This window comes from Diospyros lotus, chromosome 14, assembly GCF_014633365.1.
Source record: "Diospyros lotus cultivar Yz01 chromosome 14, ASM1463336v1, whole genome shotgun sequence".
Lineage (NCBI taxonomy): Eukaryota > Viridiplantae > Streptophyta > Magnoliopsida > Ericales > Ebenaceae > Diospyros > Diospyros lotus.
Window position 1 is genome coordinate 11,004,176 of NC_068351.1, and position 19,326 is coordinate 11,023,501.

The 19,326-nt window shown below is 35.8% G+C and overlaps 4 protein-coding genes across 6 annotated transcripts; 2 read left to right on the forward strand and 2 right to left on the reverse strand.

Moving 5' to 3' along the window:
• Positions 1–73: 73 nt before the first annotated feature.
• LOC127791168 (uncharacterized) lies at positions 74–1,037 on the forward strand. Its single transcript, XM_052321000.1, has 2 exons — positions 74–562; positions 684–1,037. The coding sequence occupies exons 1-2, from the start codon at positions 74–76 to the stop codon at positions 1,035–1,037; spliced, it is 843 nt and encodes a 280-aa protein (XP_052176960.1).
• LOC127791167 (uncharacterized exonuclease domain-containing protein At3g15140) lies at positions 894–6,097 on the reverse strand. 3 transcript variants are annotated; one of them, XR_008020881.1, is made up of 7 exons: positions 5,728–6,089; positions 4,666–4,868; positions 4,094–4,174; positions 3,105–3,230; positions 2,586–2,709; positions 1,208–1,586; positions 894–1,033 (listed from the first exon to the last, which is right to left on the reverse strand). XR_008020881.1 is itself a non-coding variant. In XM_052320998.1 (7 exons), the coding sequence occupies exons 1-7, from the start codon at positions 5,959–5,961 to the stop codon at positions 1,386–1,388; spliced, it is 882 nt and encodes a 293-aa protein (XP_052176958.1). In that variant the 5' UTR covers positions 5,962–6,097; the 3' UTR covers positions 1,247–1,385. The 3 variants fall into 3 exon arrangements, 2 of the variants coding, with proteins under 2 accessions (XP_052176958.1, XP_052176959.1); XM_052320998.1 differs by lacking the exon at positions 894–1,033 and having other exon boundaries at positions 1,247–1,454; positions 1,542–1,586; positions 5,728–6,097; XM_052320999.1 differs by lacking the exon at positions 894–1,033 and having other exon boundaries at positions 1,247–1,586; positions 5,742–5,883.
• Positions 6,098–8,522: 2,425 nt separating this feature from the next.
• Positions 8,523–10,785, reverse strand: LOC127790899 (protein trichome birefringence-like 19). The gene is made up of 3 exons (XM_052320628.1): positions 10,300–10,785; positions 8,783–9,375; positions 8,523–8,703 (listed from the first exon to the last, which is right to left on the reverse strand). Exons 1-3 carry the CDS (start codon positions 10,783–10,785, stop codon positions 8,523–8,525), a joined length of 1,260 nt encoding a protein of 419 aa, XP_052176588.1.
• A 5,460-nt stretch (positions 10,786–16,245) lies between these two features.
• LOC127790019 (actin-like) lies at positions 16,246–19,161 on the forward strand. The gene is made up of 5 exons (XM_052319226.1): positions 16,246–16,357; positions 17,093–17,165; positions 17,305–17,698; positions 17,871–18,484; positions 18,768–19,161. Exons 2-5 carry the CDS (start codon positions 17,106–17,108, stop codon positions 18,831–18,833), a joined length of 1,134 nt encoding a protein of 377 aa, XP_052175186.1. The 5' UTR covers positions 16,246–16,357; positions 17,093–17,105; the 3' UTR covers positions 18,834–19,161.
• The last annotated feature ends 165 nt before the right edge of the window (positions 19,162–19,326 follow it).

Below are 19,326 nucleotides of genomic sequence, written 5' to 3' on the forward strand. Positions count from 1 at the left end.
AGTTGAATTTTTCAATTCATGAAATCAAAGACAACCAGTTACAGATATTGTTTATTCAATCACCCACTAGGCCATGATCCCCCACCCAGTTGACTCTTGCAAAATTCTCCATCCAAGCAATTTAAAGAGAAGTGGATCCCTGAAACAATCACTTTGTCCGGTAATTCACAATCACAGAGAGAGAGAGAGAGAGAGAGAGAGAGAGAGAGAGAGAGAGAGAGAGATGGAGTACAGGCATTTCACCCACGAGCACAACTTGAGCCTCTACCAGGTGCAGCAAGGCCAAGAATTCCGGTGCTCAGTGTGCGAGACATTGTGCAAAGAATGCATGTACGCCTGCTGGCACTGCGGCTTCTTCCTCCACGACCACTGCGGCAACGCCAACCGTTTCATCCGTCACCCCTCCCATCCTCCCCACCCTCTCATCCTCCTCCCTTCCCCCACCTACTGCGGCGGCGCCTTCCTCTGTAACGCTTGCGCAGCCCCTGGCACCGCCTTCTCCTACAGCTGCGCCCTCTGCGAGATCGACCTCCATCTCCGCTGCGCCTTCTTGCCTCCCGAGGTAACTCTAATATCCCTTGTTAGCATCAGATGGAGCGTATTTAAATCAAGAAGAAACAAGACGAAACATGAGGGACTTGTTCTATTTCTATGGAACTTACAAGGAGCTATATATCTAACAGGTAACCCACAAAGCCCATCAGCACAAGCTGATCCTCAGCTTCAACGCAAAAGAGGCCATTTCCGGTACATGCAAGCTGTGTAACAAGGAGTTGCAGGCTCAGCAATGGAGTTATTGTTGTGTTAGATGTAGTGGTTTTCGAGTGCACACGTCTTGCGCCACTGACAAGGTGAGGCCGGGGCTGTATGTGGACGGCGAAGAAGAGCCGGGAGCTTCGCAGGGGCGGCCTCAGAAGGAGGAGCAGCAGCAGCTTGAACCATCGGAAGATGCAGTTGCCCAGTTGCTTAGGTATCAGCTTCAGATGCAGATGGCGGAGCAGATACTGGCTTCGTCGGATTTGAATTCCAAATCCTGAGATCAACTCATCAGTCTTATTGCTTGTTGAATTCCTAAATCCTAGTTGTAATTTGAGTAAATTAATCTTCTCCAGTGTCGAGAAATGAGAATCATTAAAAAAAAATTAATTTCACTTTCGCACCTTCAGAAAATAAAATACAAAACTTCCCACTTTCGTATCAAACTTACAATATGATGATAATCAAACTCTACAACGCATGTTTTGAATCCCCCACCCACCCCTCCATTTTGATGATCAGATGCTGCAACTCTCACTTTCATGTAACCCTTTTCCATAAATGTACAAAGGAAGATTCTCATTTTCCGGTCACCACTGCCAATAACTGGTTTCTCCACGAGTGAATTTCTACCTGATACGGTTCTCGAAAAGAAATTCAACATTCTCAGGATGTTCAGCATTTCTCCTCGCAGTGATCTGCATAAGCGCACCATCAGTAAGCATGCGCTGTAGCACTCTCGTTATGTTTTTCGTATCATCAATGCCTAGATGGTGACTTCCTACCAGTGGCATCTGAAGTTCCCTCATCATTGTCATCATTCCTGTGGCCTAGCATTCAGAAAACCAGTAAAATCATCAATATAGTACAAACACAAGGGAAAATAAACCAAATTAGGGACAATATCGTTTGCAGCTCTACTAGTTTTGGCACTTGCTCTCCAAACAATTGATCTGGAATCGAATTGATAATTTTGGAACACTGGATAACTTAGTATCATTGAAGAGTAAGATACAGACAATGGTAGCTCATTTTATTGCTAAATCTGAGTACAGAATCAAGGCGCATATCCCAAGTGAGTTAATATGATTAAAACATGTTATTAGAGAGATACGAATCGGCCAAATACATATTACAATGCAATTTTGAGTCAATTGCATCTCTGAATTTTTTGTTATTTTAATTACATTCCTGAATTTATTGTTCTCAACAAATTTGTCGAGATATGCCACTAACTCAAAATTACATAGTTCAAGAATGTAATTGAAACAACAAAAAGGTTTAGGGGTGCAATTGACTCAAAATTGCAAGTTCAAGAATGCCTTTGAAATAACAAAAAGTTTGAGTGTCTAAATAAAAAAAACATACAACTACAGGAGTTAAAATATATTTTGCCATACGAGTCTAACGTGTAGTCTATGGAGTCAACATGTGATGGGCATGCAACAATTCACATCACTTCCAATCTTGTATTTCATGAGAGGACTAAGTACATATTGGGCTTGATTGTCATTTCATTCAAGGAAGGCGTCATAAAATCTTATAAAAACTACTTATGTGAAATATGAATGCAGATTTGTTTACCAATCTTTTAACTGTAACACGTTTGGAACATATGACACTCCAGCTAGAGGGGGAGTTTTAATAGGTACTTTATGACATTCAAATACAAACTGACATAATCCTTAATTGGGCGGCCAGTATTCTTTTATTCTATGTAAACATTACAACAATAAACCACACTGATGCCATTCATGTTAAGGTTATAATGCCAAATCAAGGGGACAGCAATAAAAGGAACCAAAAAACTACAATGCTCGTGTACTCACCCTCCTCTTGTAGAAGTTTAGATAGATGTCCTTCAGATTGATCCATTCCATAAAATATGGGGGAAGTGTCATCCTTGATACTCTGCATTGTTGAGGGATTTTTGTCTTCAGATCCCAATTCCCACTATTTCATGTAAAAAGAAGATGTATTAGAAAGGAAAAGAAAACCTTCATATGTACGCCTCAAATAGTTTACTTTCTGAGGAAATACTATTTTCATTTAATCAGAATATGGTTAGTCATTTCATTTTGTTTTAATGAAAGATTTGATACAATCAAAAGTTGCACTCAACCTCTGTTATTGATGATTATTTCTTTAACTACTATAAAATGGATTGAGACTGCAGTAGATGTTTCCATTGACTAAATTATGCATCCCAGAAAAATACAAAAAAAAACTACATTACGCAGCATTAGTCAAATGTTGGCGGGCTAACAGATAAAATCCAGTTTAGGCCTTGGCCTAGTTGAAGTGAAAATGACCAAATTTATTTTGTTCCTACAACTCATACAACTTACCAAGTCACAAATGCAGCTTTTCTAAGATCCCCAGGGAGCTCTTTTTCCCATAAGTGATGAAGACCAATCCATGCTTCAAACTGTTGAATAACTTCCTCAAATGGAATAGCTGTATCATGCCAAACACTGCAAATCTGGTTAAGTTATATCACCTTACGAACATAGATAAAAAAAAAAATTAAGTATGCTGTTCATGGATATAATCCGTCAGAGTTTATAGAAGTCTTTCAGAACAAAGACAGCATTTTGGTACAGCTATTCTCTCCCTCCTGAGTAAAATATAACAAATTTTCATGGGTATAAATTAGAGATTCTGCACACTTGGGCCACATAGTCATCAACAAACACTGGGTTTAGCAGAGAGAGCGCAAACATAGGGAACTCTAAACAAAATTAGCAAAGCAAATTGATTTACTAGTAAGTGCATTGAGAATTACCCTGAGTGTTTTAACCATATGTCTTTGTGAATAAACAAAGGTAACTCAAAGGGGCAATTATGAAACAAGAAAATCCACAAAGAGCATTCTTTGATGAAATCATAACTATATTTATTTGTTTTTCTGCATCAGAGGTATGCGCATTACAGCTGGCACTTGACCATATTATCAGAGATATTTCACTGGTAAAATTATAAAGCATTAAAACTTGTAGCATGGTAAAATTGCTAGTTTATCAGTAATGTCAACAAGTATCAAATCCATAAAGTACAAAATTATTATCATATATAGGTTCTTATATAGGTTCTACTACATAACACACCATGATACCTTGTAAATGTGTCCATTTCACCAATTGTACTTCAATTGGAAAATCAACCCAAATAGATGGCAACACTAAGCTAGATTACTAATCTAAAAGGCTTTGTGTGCACAAAGACAGTCATACTTGTGAAATTACAAACCAAAATTACAGTTTCACCTCTGGAACTGCTTTCTGAACAAATCTTATGCAAGAGCTATGCAATAAAAATAAAGACAGAAACTGCATACCGATCAACTCCTAGTTTTCCATATTTTCCTTCTATATACTGCATTGTCCTTTCCTCACTCATAGCAGAGGGCCTCACAAATCTGGAAAGGACAATAGACAAGAAGAATAAGAAAAATAAACTCTGACAAATCATGCTATCAGCAAATCAACAATATTATAAGCTCCAATTCAAGAAATTGCTAATGTAAAGAGAAACAGTGTTTCCAGAAAAGCAAATGAGAACAATTCCTTCCAGGACTAACCAAATCTGGACATTATGTATGCTTTTAAAGATTCTAAGTTTTTTTGGGGGGAATAATTTAACGATTTAAAGTTTTTGTACTAATGTATCATGGATTAATTATCCTCGTGGCATGCCCAAAACATGCTCATTTGCTTATTCTGTTGGCATGATGGAATACGATACCATCCCTCAGCTCCCAATAATCCCATCTCCCAATTCCCCAAAATGTTTTACAGATTAATCATGCATGCAAGTCTTAAAACAAATAAGATCAAACATGATATTCCTAAATAAGAACAAATCATTTGATAAGCCCCTAATCAACAAATGATAAGAAAAGAGTTGAACCTGTGGAACACATCCACCACATCCAGTGTATTGGCATCCAGCATTAGAACAGGAAACTCCAGAATCTCTACTTTTCCCTCCAAATCAAGCACAAGGAAAAAGTCTAATTGCTGAGAGCGTGTGTGTTTGAACTTGTCAGAGCTTACTTTAAGCTCCACAGAGCAATTATGATTGAATTTCTCTAGGTGGATAGGATCATCCATCTGCATGACACATATTCAATTAGATATGAATCCTAGTGTATATTACAATGAATTTTCTTTCCAGATAGCCAAAATACAGTACCTATTTGTTTGTAAGTTAGTGTACTGTTAATGCCTCATTTTTTACACCGTTATGAAGAAGATTATACATTTATCATTAGACACAACAACCATGCTATAACAAAAGAGAACCACTTCAAAGATAAGAATAATTAACTAACTATTCTTTTTGGTTTTCTTTCTCTGCTTTTTTCAGTAAGTTTCTTTCCTTTTCTTTTCTGTTTTCCTTACAGCATATGTATTACATTATGTATGTGCCAAACCATATGATTGACCTTTCATTCTTTTACTTTATTTATTTTTTATTTGTAAGAAAATGTAAATAAAACAGAATTCTCGTTAACCAAACATCTTAATTACAATTCATCTTTACTTTACTACAGACTTCCATAATTTGAAGGGAAAATTGTAAACCAAAGGCCTAAGTTTTAGGCCCCCTGTTATCCAAAAATTCAACTACTTTAGTCTTTAGTTTCTAACTTCCCACCATTTTTCAACCACCCACAATGTAGGAGAGGGGCCAACTCCACCTCACATAGGCTTCCAGTCTTAATCAAGCTAGGTCGAGGGAGATTCAGAATGGTTCGTAGCTGAATTAGTGTAATCTGTTGGGTGGGGAGGTATTCAGAAAATTAGAAGTAGAACAACAAAACAAAAGGGTTTTTTTTTTTTTATCAAACAGATGGCGTCCATTACAGTTATTGGTTATAGTACACTTCATACTATGTCAACCAGATTCTCTCAGTTCATGAATAACCCATTTGAACTGAAACCAAGAAGAGGAAACAGGCTGGCTTACCTTCGTGCACTTACCCTGGGCATGGTACAAACACATAGGCCTCCATCGACTGCTCTGCTTGGGAGTTGATTCCTGGGTGGAACTAGAGAGAGAAGCAGAGAGATTAAATCTGCTGGGGTACGTTTGCTGAAGAGACGATGCCAGATGACCAGACAACGAGAAAGGAAACAGAGAAGACAGATACTTGTGGCCACACAAGGAAATCCTATGCCAAGAAACCCTCGAAAGTGCCATTTTCAACAGGACCAACCAGCCGGTACAAGCTTTGGCAGCAACAAACGACAAAGACAGTAAGAACTAGGGTTTTTTTTTTAGACGTCAACAGATAATAGCCTACAAGTGCATCGCTGGTACCGGTAGCGTAATTACACATCCCTTAAACCCGTTAATTCTTTCATTTAACCGCCTTCTCTAGAAACATTTTAATTTGAAGTTTAGAGTAAGAAACAGTCATGTAAATAGCGTTCTATTTGTAACGTTCCGAATTTTTATAAATCTTGAAATTTATGAAAAAAAATAATAGTTGGTTGAAGTTTTTATTGAATATTTAAAAATTTTAGAGAAAATATTTATTTATGGTGTTTTGAGGAAATGAAAAAAAAATTAAGGTAATTAATTATTTTACTTGAAAGTAATTATAGAAATATTAAAAATTAGAGCAAAAGTCACCTTAAAAATAAAATGGGGGATAATATGAAGCAAGGAGATGGCTAGACCAAGTGGCTATTGTGCTTGTGTGCATGTGAGGGGCGGGAGGATTGAATCTCTGCAGGCGCAAAAGAAAGGCTGGGAATTTTTATTCCCAACTAAGCGCCTAGCGTGCGCTCGCCATACGCGCAGCCTTCTGCTTTGTCTTTCGATTTTTGTCCACCAGAGCCCAAATGCTTTTCACATTTTGATGCAATTGCTCTAGAAACTTGGGAAGAATATAAATGATATTGTCCTAAGAGTAGACTACCTAATTATGTTATGAAATGATGTAAATTAAGAAAGTGCTCAGTGAGAGATAATATAAATAAAGAGCCTGTGAATGCAAATGAGGGCAGGAGAAGTGAACGTCAATTTGAGGAGAAGCAGAGCAGTAAGATATGCTCAATTTTAAAGTTATTCTATCATTAGTCAATTGATGAATTGATTAGTAAAGTGGTGTATTTGATTAAGTTAAAGTTTATTCTAATTAGTTAATTTAATTATTAGTTAGTTAGTTAAATTAATTAGTAAAGGACAATGTCTAAATTAGTTAATTAATAATTTAGTGGATTCGGTAGTTAAATGAATTTAATTACGGGTTGACTTTGCTTTGAAAATATTTTTTGTTAAGGGAATTGAGTGCATCAACGGTAGAAATTACCAGGCGGCACGTATCTTGAGGTAAGGGTTTAATATGCTCTTTGATAAATTTCTTTTGTCATGACTTACATAAGATATTGAGGAAGTGATTAGGCATAGGGCAGTGGATTGTCGATCGTGAGGGTCCTAGGACGGGGTCATAGATGGAATTACTAGAGGCCACCTAGAACCTAAAATATGTGCGATGGACGGGCTTGCATGCATGTTGCACTTCATTTTTATCTGTGATGTCATACTTAATAATTCACTGCATTGCATATTATCTTTATTGAGTCCTATAACTCACCATTCCATTCCTACTAACGCACAGATAGTTCGGGGTCCGGTAAGGAGAAGACGATGTATACCGAAGACTAACTAAATGATAAGAATGGCAACCCATGATGGAAATGCAACCTAGTAACTCATGTCTGTCATGTAATTATTGTGTAGTTGTGTTGAACGTTATTTATATTTTCCAGTGGGACTTATTACTTTTAATAAGTACTTTGTGTGAGTAAGTTGTGATATACCTTAATTGCAATTTATTAATCTGCTCATTAAGTACATGTCAGATTCGAGACTCAAGTGTCCTTCCGCTACATATGAGTCTTAGACCTCGAGTCCTCGATGTTCGGAGGCGGTGAAGCCTGGACCCCACCCAGGGCGCCCACGTTATCTTTTTCTCCCCGTTGTTAGGGCATAGCCGACCTCCGGAATGGGACCTACTGACGTAATCTTGAGTTATGGTGACACCTGGTAGTGAGGACGAGGCATCACACTATTTTAATGGGAGATCTAACTCTTTGGGATAATTTTTTTTTGTGTGTTTTTGGTATTCATATATTTAATTATGTCAGGAGAGATAAATTATAAGTGTAACACTTCGACTCATTGTGTAAAATGAGAATCAAACTTACAATTCACCGAATTAACACCGACATTTCGCTCACTTGACATGTCGATTTATATTCTCAGAACATGAGAGATTTAACTCCAACGTTTAATACAAGTTGTGAAGCCATAATTATAATTCTATATTACGTGTCATGATTTTTCTTTTAAATTAGTATTTTCAATTATTTATACACTTATATATAATCTTACATCTAGCCTTCAACTCCACTTTTGGTTATTCTCATTTGTGACAGTTTTTAAATCTCTTTGGCCCTTCAATATTTGTATACCTCCTTAATTTAGGTGATTTTATAAATTATTTTGAATATTCAATTAGGTTACCTAATACAATCTTGAAATACAACTTATTGAAAAAAAAAAATCATAAAATGCAATAATAATTAAGTTTTTGGCATAAAAAAATTACTAATAAAGGAGAATTGTGAAGAAAAAAAACCCAATAATCAATTAATAATGGGACTACAAATTTTGAAAATCACTCCCTGATAATTCATCCTAAAAAAACCAAAGTAAAGACACAAAAGGCACGTATTAATAATATTTCTCTATCAATTAGCAATCTTTTCATTTTTTAACATTTGAAATAAGAGTTCATTCCACGTATCAATCGGTCCTGGCAAACACCAATGCAGACAATCAGTTGACCTAATTTTTTGTCCTGGACGTAATCCATAAATATTAGGGTGTCCGTCGGGTCTTAACCTCATAGCTTCGGTCACATCCAACAACCTATTAAGAGCAAAAATAATCATATTAAAGTTAAAAATTAATTATATATAATGAACAAATTTAAACTTCTAGATAAAACCTGAAGTTGAGTCCTTTCTTCCTGGCTTCCCTTTGGGCCTTCCTGAACTCCTCCATCTGAATCATATAATACGTCCCAATATACCAATCAAAGCTCATCTCTTGCTTCTCATAAGGTTGTTCCCTCGGGCAAAAGCCTCTTCCTCCTTTGTCCTTGAACTCAAAATGTGACGGCGATATCGTTCGAAGAAACACCTTCCCCTTGAAGCTCCTTCGATGATCAATCAAAGCTCTGAATGCAGTTTCAAAGGCAACCCTATATCCATAGTAACCTGTGAGGTCTGTTACATTAGTTTGATTGCATTGGTAGCAACCGACCAATTCACCCTTTTCGTAGTACATTAATGGCTTAGAGTACCAATGTCCAGATGAGATGATTACATAGTCAAAATCTCTTATTACAGAAGCCCATGTCTCATCAACATCGTTAAGATAAAGGACTATGGGTTTCTTAGGGGCGGGATCCACTCCCTGAGCCTTAACTAGATACTCGCTGTGCACATGAGTTAAGGTGAACTTGTAATCTTTGTAGAACCATTGGACAAATCTTGATTCATCTTCCTCCATGCTGGAATCGTTTTCATAATGAACAACCTAATCATATATATGAAAATTCATGTCACAACAATGTAAGTTATATATCTATAATTAATTAATTTTTTTTCTTTTTCTTTTTACTTAGCAAAAAGAAGACTTTTAACTATTGGTCATTGCTTTTAGGAGCCAGTTCGCATATTCATCTACATGAAAATTTAGTTTAAGCACCTTATTTTCCCATTGTTTTTGAGTAAAATCCATAGTTAGGGATTCCTTAATATGGTGGAGAAGAGTGATTTGTTTAGGATAAATTATATGAAACCCTCCTGCACTTAGGGTCATGTGCAACTTATTTTCCTGTGTTTTCGATTGCATAAAAAAATTCCTTACACTTTCAAAATGTTATAATCAGTCATAATTTGTTGTTATTTTACATAATTTTGTATAATAATCTACATACAAAATATATAATTCTAATATATCAAACAAATACAAAATTTTCATTAATTAACCAATAAATTGCACAAAATTATGTAAAATAACAATAAATTATGACTTATTACAATATTTTAAAAGTGTAAATAGATTTTTTGATACAATCGAAAGCATAAGAGATAAGTTGCATATGACTCTAAATGCAAGGGGTTTCATATAATTTACTTATTTGTTTATAAGTCACAATTATTTATTGACTCACGGTACTGAATGTGAGATTATCTCTCTTCAATATAAATATTTTAGTTGAGAGTGAATTCTGCACACAAATTAAGGGAATACTATTTATATTTTTATCATATTAAAAAAATAATCTCTAATTATGAGTCAAAAATAGTTGTAACTTATAAATAAGGGATCATTCAGTTTTTTATTTTTGGGATATAGTCATAAAAACTAGCTTCATCTGACCAAAGCAAACAATATCGCATGGAGTGGCTGACCGAAACTTTAATTGCATATCATCTAAAAGGAGGAGGGGCTTACGCTACTCAATAGGCACCCCAACGACTGAAACTGATTCCTTGACAGAGAGTCCCCAACGAAGGCCATGGACTTGCCTCTGACGAGCTCCAGGAACTGAACCGGATCGAAGAGAGGCAGCTCGCACTCATCCGGCTTCCATCTCCACTTCATGAAATTTGTGTCTCTTCTTCCAAACTTGATGCAATTCTGTCCGCCATCAATCACACAGTGGGATCTATTCGTATAATAAGGCCCTCCTCCTCTGTACGGAATCCAATTCCCACTGAACAAGTCACACTTCTGCTCCGACCTCCGGCATCTGGACTCACTGGAATACCGCGAGGTTTCCGATGATTTTCCGGCATTAGCGCCTAGCAAAAGCAGCCTCAAGAATGGCAGATTGTCGGTGAAATAGTGGACGAGGACGAGGGCGAGGAGAATTAGGGTTAGGGTGAGCAGAAGGATTGCCGCTTGGTAGCTGCTGTTGGATGCTTGAGTTCTCCCCATTGGCGACCTTCCAAGGTGTCAGTTAAATCTTCATGTGTTTGATGAAGCCAGAAACTTCAGGAATTAAACTTCTGGCTGTCTGTAAACTGGAATTAATGGACATTAAGAAGCTAATTAATTAAGATGCTATATATATATATATATGTTATAGATATGCAAAGCAACTTGTATAACCCCCCTTGTTTAATTGTTATTAATTAATAATTAATTATGTTCAGCGTTCATATTTTCTCATCAGTTTATGGTATTTATAATTATCACTAATAAAGCTCTAACCCAATCTACTATCCATATGGATGTTGAGTGTTAAAAGCACGAACACGTACGATTGAGTCTTCCAGTGACCCCAATTACATTTTACCATTGTTTTAAAAATTGGACCGGATCGGCCGGTCAGACTGATTTAATCGGAAACCAATGACCTATCCGATTCGATTTGACATAAAAAGTCAAATCTCCTTTAACTCGATCAAAATTCAATCAGACCGGTGAAGTGGGAGCTGGGTTGACCCCGATTTTTTTCACCCTCTCATTTATTTTTAAATTTTTAATTCTTAATTAATTCTTTAATAACATATATAACAATTATATAAAAAATATTAATTGTATATTAGTTAATAATAATATTTCTCATAATAATATATAGAATATTAGTATTTCAAATATATATTAAAACATATATTTAATATATATATTATTTAATTATAATATATATATATGACATTATCCGGTCTGACTAACTGACCCGTGACCCAATTAATAGGCCGATTCGCTCTCCGGTCCAATTTTTAAAACATTGCTTTTTATGCCTTCCTAATCATTAAAATATTAATTCAAAGCCTCCCCCAATCTCAAGTCAATCTATAATAATTCCAAGGACTGAATTAAGTTATGGGTTGGTTGGTCATTGCTTAGCATATAAAGTTTAAATTTAAATTTAGTGATGGTTTTGAGAATTTTGCTTATAAAATATTTATAAAGTGTTTGATATAGAAATATAAAAATATGTTTATTAGTGAGTTTTTTATTTTATTTTTTGAGAAGTTAAAAAATTATTTTTAAAATAGGGCTGTGCATTATTTGATTCAAATCGAATGGTTGGGTTTGGTTTGAGAGTTTTTACGGAATACATAGTTTAGTTTAAATATTTTTAATAAAAATGATTTACAATTTGATTTAAGTTTGTGAAACAAACAAAAAAAAAAAAACTGTAAATATTCCTATTATATTTTACATCATATAAAATCTAAAATTCCAATTTAATTAAAAGAGAAAATTATGATCAAACATTAGAATAACGCAATGAGCAAAAAAATACAAGACAATAAATATATCTTAACTATATGTTTTATTTTATTTTATTTTTCTTCCATTTGCAAGTGGATATATATATATATATATAATTTTAGCGTGGATGATTAATGTTTTACTCAGTGTTGTGTTATAGGTAAAAAGTGATTAAAAAATAAAAAAATCCAAAATAACTTTTTATATAAGCTAAAAGTGTAAATTTGTCCATAACTGATTTAAGTCTTCCTTACAAGTTTGTCATTACATTCACAGATGATATACTTGTGTATTCAACCAGTGATAAAGAGCATGAGAGGCACTTGAGGGAAATACTACAAACCCTTAGGAAATATGAATTGTATCTGAAATTCTTAAAGTACAAAATTTGGTTCACCCCAAGTGTCATTCTTGGGACATATGATATAGATGGTGAATGCTAGTTGACTTGATCAGGATAGAAGTTGTAAGGAATTGTCAACAACTAAAGATGGTGATTGAGATTCAAACTTTCCTAAGATTAGTGGAATACCACTAGAGACTCATTGAGAGTTTCTCTAAGATTGTTGCGCTATTAAGTTGATTGTTACAGAAGATGGTCAAGTTTGAATCGAGAGACAAGTGCGTAAAGAGTTTTCATGAACTTAAGAATAGGTTGATTTTTACACTTATTGTTTGAAAATTAAAGGATTATTCTCTTCGTGTTTTAGTTTTAAATTTATTTTTAATTTTATGTTTTAAGTGTCTGTTTTGACATTGTTGAAAGTGCATTCTTTTTATTTATAGCATTTTTCATGTTTTAGAAATTTTGAGCGTATTTGTGATAAAAACAGTCAAAATGACTTTTTGTTGTTTTCAGTTTTCTTTATAATTTTTTTTTATTTTCAAAAATACATTTTTAAAAATATAAAAGTAAACAGGTTTTCACTGTTGTTGGAAAACTGAAAACAGTAAAACAGGGCGTAAATTGTTCAAAATAAATTAAACAACTTTTAAATGGTCAAATATTAAAAAATTGTATGATTTCAAAATTCTAATTACCATAATCTTAAATATTGAAAGGTTGCATCCTTTCAAAATTCTAACTACCCTGTCTATATATATTAAGACAATTTTAGAAATTAAATGGATGTAGAATACATTAGAAACAAATAGAAAAACCAGAAAACAAGTTTTGTCTGTATCAAAGAAGATCAAAACTCTTTTTATTATTTCAAAACTTTAGACTTATCGTATCCACTAAAACAATTTGATAAATGCTCATAGCAAACTTGAAATTGAGGGAGGACAAATTTCACTTTTAGCAAAACTATTTTTATCTTATTTCAAGCCTTCTACAATTTGAAGATTTTTTGTAGATTTTTCTTATTTTGTTATTGTTGTTGTTTCATTTTAAAATTTGTATTTATTTTCCATAATTGTTGTAATATCCCTAATTAACACCAATCCTGTCTATTCCTAGAGGCTTAGGGTGATTGCCTAAGAATCTCAACCACTGTTTTGACATGAATAAAAAAAAAAAAAAAAAAATCATCTCATGACCTATATGAAGAAAGATTTGAACTTGTGGCACTACCTATGTCAAGAAAGATTTGGATTTGAAATTTTCACAAATGATATAATCTTAAAATATGTGTTCTCGTAGATTAAATTTAATATGTAATAATAACAATAGATGGAGTTCTTGAAAGATTACGAATATACAATACAAAAATCACTTAAGGCAAGATAACATTGTGACAAAACACTTTTGAGTAGGAGAGAACTTGCTCTGGTGGTTGAGTTGATGGCCGATGAGTGTCAATTAGTTGAAGTAGTGCCTTTGTTGCTAAGATGAGATTCAACTCGACACAACAAATTAAATCAAGCAAGCTTTTGCATAGAAATTGAGATCATATCAATAGGTTGATAAGCATGATCAAGTGAGAAGACTTGATTTTGAATTTCTATTTGGGTTGTGTTATATTTGTACAGAAAAGGGTTTACAATACCCCTTACAGAGTGATATATCACGACTTTTGTTCACTCATTTCTTTTTCTGTTCCTTTCCTTCACTGCTGCAACCGACCACTCGCCGTCATTTTTTGCCTCAACCGCTTCACCTGTTCTCGCCACTGCAACCTCACCGCCTTGTAGCTGTCATCTCGCCTCCTCTCGTTGTCTCGCCTCTATCGCCTTGTCGCCTCGCCTTATCACTGCTGCATCCTCTAACAATTGGCTCGCCTCTCATCGCTACATCAAGAGGCGAGATGATTGCTGGAGGATGCAGCAGTGAAGAGATGAGGTTGTAGCGATGAGAGAAGGCGATGTGGCGAAGGCAAAGAATGACAGCGAGAGAGTTAACGACGGATGGGCGGTTGCAGCAACAAGGATGCGACAACAACGATGACGAAAGGAACAAGAGAGAGATAAGAGGTTGTTGAAGAGGGAATGGGCAAAATAATCATAGAGAGAAAGGAGAAATGAGTAAAACAATCATTTAAACCACTTATAAACCCACTTGTAAAACTCTATTTATACAAATAACATTATCATTTCTAGGTAGAATACTTCCTTTCAATAATTGAGTATATATGCCAAAGTGATTAAACTATAAATGAAAATAATATTTTTAGATAGAACACTTCGTTTCAATAATTGAACCAAAAAGGTTTTGGAAAAGATCGATTGTTTTTTTTTTTTTTTCTCTTGACGTGAGCTGGGCCGGGCAAACAATTTTTGTTGACAGTTATACTAAAAAATATATATTAATGTATATTACAATATATGCTAATGAAACTTTTAATTCAATAGCAAGACAAAGGTGTTATGAACGTTTCAGTCTTAGGTTTAATTTGTAATTGAATTGATCTGTTTTGTAATTTTTATACTTTGCAACTTTAGTGAGTTGTACTTTAATTAATTATTTGATTATTATACCATTGAAATGTACATTTTATTGTACTGCAGTCTGTACCCATTGGGAAAAATAAAGAATGACACAGATGATAGTTGAAAACTTAACCCCAAAAAAAGCATAAATAAAAAATTTAACTTTATTGAATGGAAAATTTAAATTATGAAAAATTTAATTAAATTTTATTTTATTTAAATGGATAAGACAAAATCATCTTTAATCATAAAACTAAATTGTCAATATTTATCTTTCTTATATTAAGTTTTTAATAGGTCACGTATTTTAATTTTTCATATATGATATTATTATATTATTTGTGTCGAATTTATAAAAGGATGATTTTGCAGATTTTATTCTCACGAGGATCATGTCTTTGTCTGCTCAACACTAATAAAAGAATAAAATTATTTTTATAAATTATTAATAAAAAAAATTTATAAATCAAATCAAATCATGCATGTTGATGGCACTTCACTTCAAGAGTCATGCTATTTGTACAGAACAAATGTTAAATATCCATTTTGTCCTTGCAATTAATGACCCAAATGCCTCAAATGCAGCATCTCTCTCTTTCTGTCTCTCTCTCGCTCTTCCTCTCACACCGTCGGCCCCAATGACAGTGGCAAGCGGCGGCAGCGGCAGCGGCGAGGCGAGGCGTAGCAGCAAGGCAGCCGAGGTGATGTGATAAGGCGGTAGAGGCGAAGGGCGAGGCGGCAAAGGTTGTAGTGACGAGACGAGACGGTGGCGCGGCGATGGTCAGAGCAGGCGGAGACGAAGTTGCAGCGACAAGGGAAGGGAGAGAGGGAGAAGGGGATGAACATGATCAAAATATCACGAAATATCATGATATTTTGATGTCAATATATCGCGATATATTATTTCTATAACTATTCTGTACAAAAGCTTATTTACAAATAGCACGTGGGATGTGAATTAATTGTGAATTATAATAATAATAATCAAGTGGGATGTGAATTAATTGTAGGCGCGCGCCACGTGGAAAACCGGAAATGAACTTTCTCACTGGTTTTTCCCTTTGACCGGTTCTTTAGGAGCACAAAAAAAGGGAAGGTAGCATGGCAACGTGGTGGTGCTCCGACACGATCTCCCCGCTGTTGGCCAACGGAACGCTCTGCCCATCATCATTACTTCCACCCAAAATTTTCACTTTAATTAAGGAATGAGATGTGATTTTCGTGGATTGTGAGGGTATATTTGTCTTTCGAACCTAAAAACAACCGATAAAGCGAGCCAGCCCCCGCCAGCCAGCTATATTCATAATCTCCTCACTCACACATTTCCTCTTTTAAACGGGATCGAGCGGGCAACAAAGCCAGCCATTAGCGAGGGAGAGAGAGAGAGAACCAGCGCCAAGTGCAGGGTCTCAAGGTATCTTGTTTCTGAGTTTGATCATCTGATTAGTTTCGCTTCAGTTTTACGGATCCATCCACATTATCCTTGAAAACGGTTGTTTCTGTTTTGTTTTTCTTCCCTAAATTGTGGTGCTTCCAATCTAGATTTTTTCGTTTGTGCTTTTGTTAAGCTCTGGTTTACAGATCTCGAATTAGGACTTTCTATGGAGTTTTGAGGACTATGCGTGTGCGTATACGGGGTGTGATGTGTGGTTTTCTTATGATCTTGGCCTGCACTTCTGAGGATGATATGGATTCTCACTTCTCAGAAATATAAAGATTTATTTCTTGAATTTGCGTTTTATGGTTTTGAATTTGAAATGTAAAGACTTCCTTTCTTGGCCTGCATTGTGATGTATGGTTTTGAGGTAAATGCTGTTCATTTGTTTTTGTATATTGATACTGGCCATAGATCTTGAATTCTCAGGCATAAAGGATTGTTCTTCAGATTTAAATCTGCTTCTTGGGAGAAAAATCGACCCCCCGGGGGGGGGGGGAACAAAATTCGATGCTTACCACTGGAATAAGTCCTAAAAGAAATGCTTTATAGGGACCAGTTGCATATCATGGCATCAAACTAAAATGATCTATCAACTTCTTGAAAGGTTTTGGGGTGGGGGTCGAAAGTCATTTTGAAATCATGTTGAATGCTTATATCCATTTGACAAGTAGCCTGGTCTGTGTTTTAACTGATGATGGTTTCTTTCTCCAGCACGCATTAGAAAATGGCAGACTCTGAGGATATTCAGCCTCTCGTATGTGACAATGGGACAGGAATGGTCAAGGTAACAATCCTCACAGAAGATCCCAATTCAGATACTGATCTACAGTTGTTCTTGATTACTTTTACCTTTCATTTAGCATTATTTTTACCTTGCATTGATCTTTATATGTTTATTGCAACCATGGATCTTAATTTCTCAGGCCGGATTTGCCGGAGATGATGCTCCAAGGGCTGTATTCCCTAGCATCGTGGGCCGTCCTCGTCACACAGGGGTGATGGTTGGCATGGGCCAGAAAGATGCCTATGTTGGGGATGAGGCTCAATCCAAGCGTGGTATCTTGACCTTGAAGTACCCAATTGAGCATGGAATTGTCAACAACTGGGATGACATGGAAAAAATTTGGCACCACACCTTCTACAATGAGCTCCGTGTGGCTCCAGAGGAGCATCCGGTCCTCCTTACAGAAGCTCCTCTCAACCCCAAGGCCAACCGTGAGAAGATGACTCAAATTATGTTTGAAACCTTCAACGCACCTGCCATGTACGTCGCTATCCAGGCCGTTCTCTCACTTTATGCTAGTGGCCGTACAACTGGTAAGCAATGGCTCTGGTTCGCTATAACATTGTTGAGGTGATGATAACAAATAAGCATATAGGCATCAAGGAGGAGGCAAATAGATTTGTTAAGTAATGAGATTGGTGATTTGGGAAAAAAGAGAGAAAAAAAAGAAAAGATTTAATCCATCCTGAAAATGTTCTTTCTCAGGGATTGTTTTGGACTCGGGAGATGGTGTCAGCCACACAGTTCCCATCTATGAAGGCTATGCTCTGCCACACGCAATCCTGCGTCTTGATCTGGCAGGCCGTGATCTGACAGATGCTCTTATGAAGATCTTGACAGAGCGTGGTTACTCTTTTACCACCACTGCAGAGCGTGAAATTGTGAGGGACATGAAGGAGAAGCTATCCTACATCGCTCTTGACTATGAACAAGAACTAGAAATGTCCAAAACCAGCTCGTCTGTGGAGAAGACCTATGAGCTCCCTGATGGGCAGGTAATCACAATTGGGGCTGAGCGATTCCGCTGTCCAGAAGTCCTCTTCCAGCCATCAATGATAGGGATGGAAGCTGCCGGCATTCACGAAACTACATACAACTCTATAATGAAGTGCGATGTCGATATTAGGAAAGATCTATATGGCAACATTGTTCTCAGTGGTGGTACCACAATGTTCCCAGGAATTGCTGACAGGATGAGCAAGGAGATTACAGCATTAGCTCCTAGTAGCATGAAGATTAAGGTGGTTGCTCCACCTGAGAGGAAATATAGCGTCTGGATTGGAGGGTCTATTTTGGCATCTCTCAGCACATTCCAGCAGGTATTCTGTCCATTAATGTGTTTTATAGGTCTAAACATTTGTCTTCATAAATTTGAAACAGTGCATACTGCATTATAGATAAACATGAAATTAAAGATAGAAACATGAAATTATAGACACCGAACTTACAGCAATAAATCCATCAGCATAATGGTAGTCAAAATTTGAAAGGCACTTACTTTTTAAGCCAATGAAAGTGATATTAGGTCAGAATTGGTTTAACTTGAGAATCTTAAGATGCTTTAAGAATTATGATGGAAGATACTCTTTTTGGTGAGCGCAGATGTGGATAGCAAAGGCAGAGTATGATGAGTCTGGGCCATCAATTGTTCACAGGAAATGCTTCTGATATTGCAAGCGAGAAAAGATGTTGAGAAATTTATTCATTCTTGTGATTGGGAAAGGCTTCTGATTTGATCACATGTGATGATTGGAAACATTGACAACAATGCCGCTTTGCATTTGTATTTCTTTGCTATTCTTTTTCTATGGTTGTTTGTATTTTGATCATTGAGAAAATGAACATGGAGGGAAAAGCTGAGAATTCATTTATATTATCTATCTCTTATAGAAGAAATGTGTAGAAGTCTATTGATGCTTTCATGGTTCGCTACCCTATCCTGCTTTCTTTCATCAGAATTGTGATTTATTAAATTCAATAAATATGTACCTTCTATTATTCCAACTATTGAAATCAGCATTAGCCAACAGTGGGTGTGGGTACAGGTTTGTAGTTGACTTTGATGATGCCATGCGCTCTGCTAAGCACGTGCTTTATAGGAAATTAGGTCTCTAATTATTATAAAGTCCTATTCCTATCTCATTCTTGGCTGGACAAGTCA

Coding starts and splice junctions, on each gene's coding strand:
- LOC127790899 (XM_052320628.1), bottom strand. CDS start 10,785: ATGGGGAGAACTCAAGCATCCAACAGCAGCTACCAAGCGGCAATCCTT. Junction 9,376..10,299: donor TGGGGTGCCTATTGAGTAGC/GTAAGCCCCTCC, acceptor ATATATGATTAG/GTTGTTCATTATGAAAACGA. Junction 8,704..8,782: donor AAGAAAGGACTCAACTTCAG/GTTTTATCTAGA, acceptor TGCTCTTAATAG/GTTGTTGGATGTGACCGAAG.
- LOC127790019 (XM_052319226.1), top strand. CDS start 17,106: ATGGCAGACTCTGAGGATATTCAGCCTCTCGTATGTGACAATGGGACA. Junction 17,166..17,304: donor ATGGGACAGGAATGGTCAAG/GTAACAATCCTC, acceptor TTAATTTCTCAG/GCCGGATTTGCCGGAGATGA. Junction 18,485..18,767: donor CTCTCAGCACATTCCAGCAG/GTATTCTGTCCA, acceptor TGGTGAGCGCAG/ATGTGGATAGCAAAGGCAGA.
- LOC127791168 (XM_052321000.1), top strand. CDS start 74: ATGATCCCCCACCCAGTTGACTCTTGCAAAATTCTCCATCCAAGCAAT. Junction 563..683: donor GCGCCTTCTTGCCTCCCGAG/GTAACTCTAATA, acceptor TATATCTAACAG/GTAACCCACAAAGCCCATCA.
- LOC127791167 (XM_052320998.1), bottom strand. CDS start 5,961: ATGGCACTTTCGAGGGTTTCTTGGCATAGGATTTCCTTGTGTGGCCAC. Junction 3,231..4,093: donor GGAAAACTAGGAGTTGATCG/GTATGCAGTTTC, acceptor CCAGATTTGCAG/TGTTTGGCATGATACAGCTA. Junction 1,587..2,585: donor TAAACTTCTACAAGAGGAGG/GTGAGTACACGA, acceptor TCTGAATGCTAG/GCCACAGGAATGATGACAAT.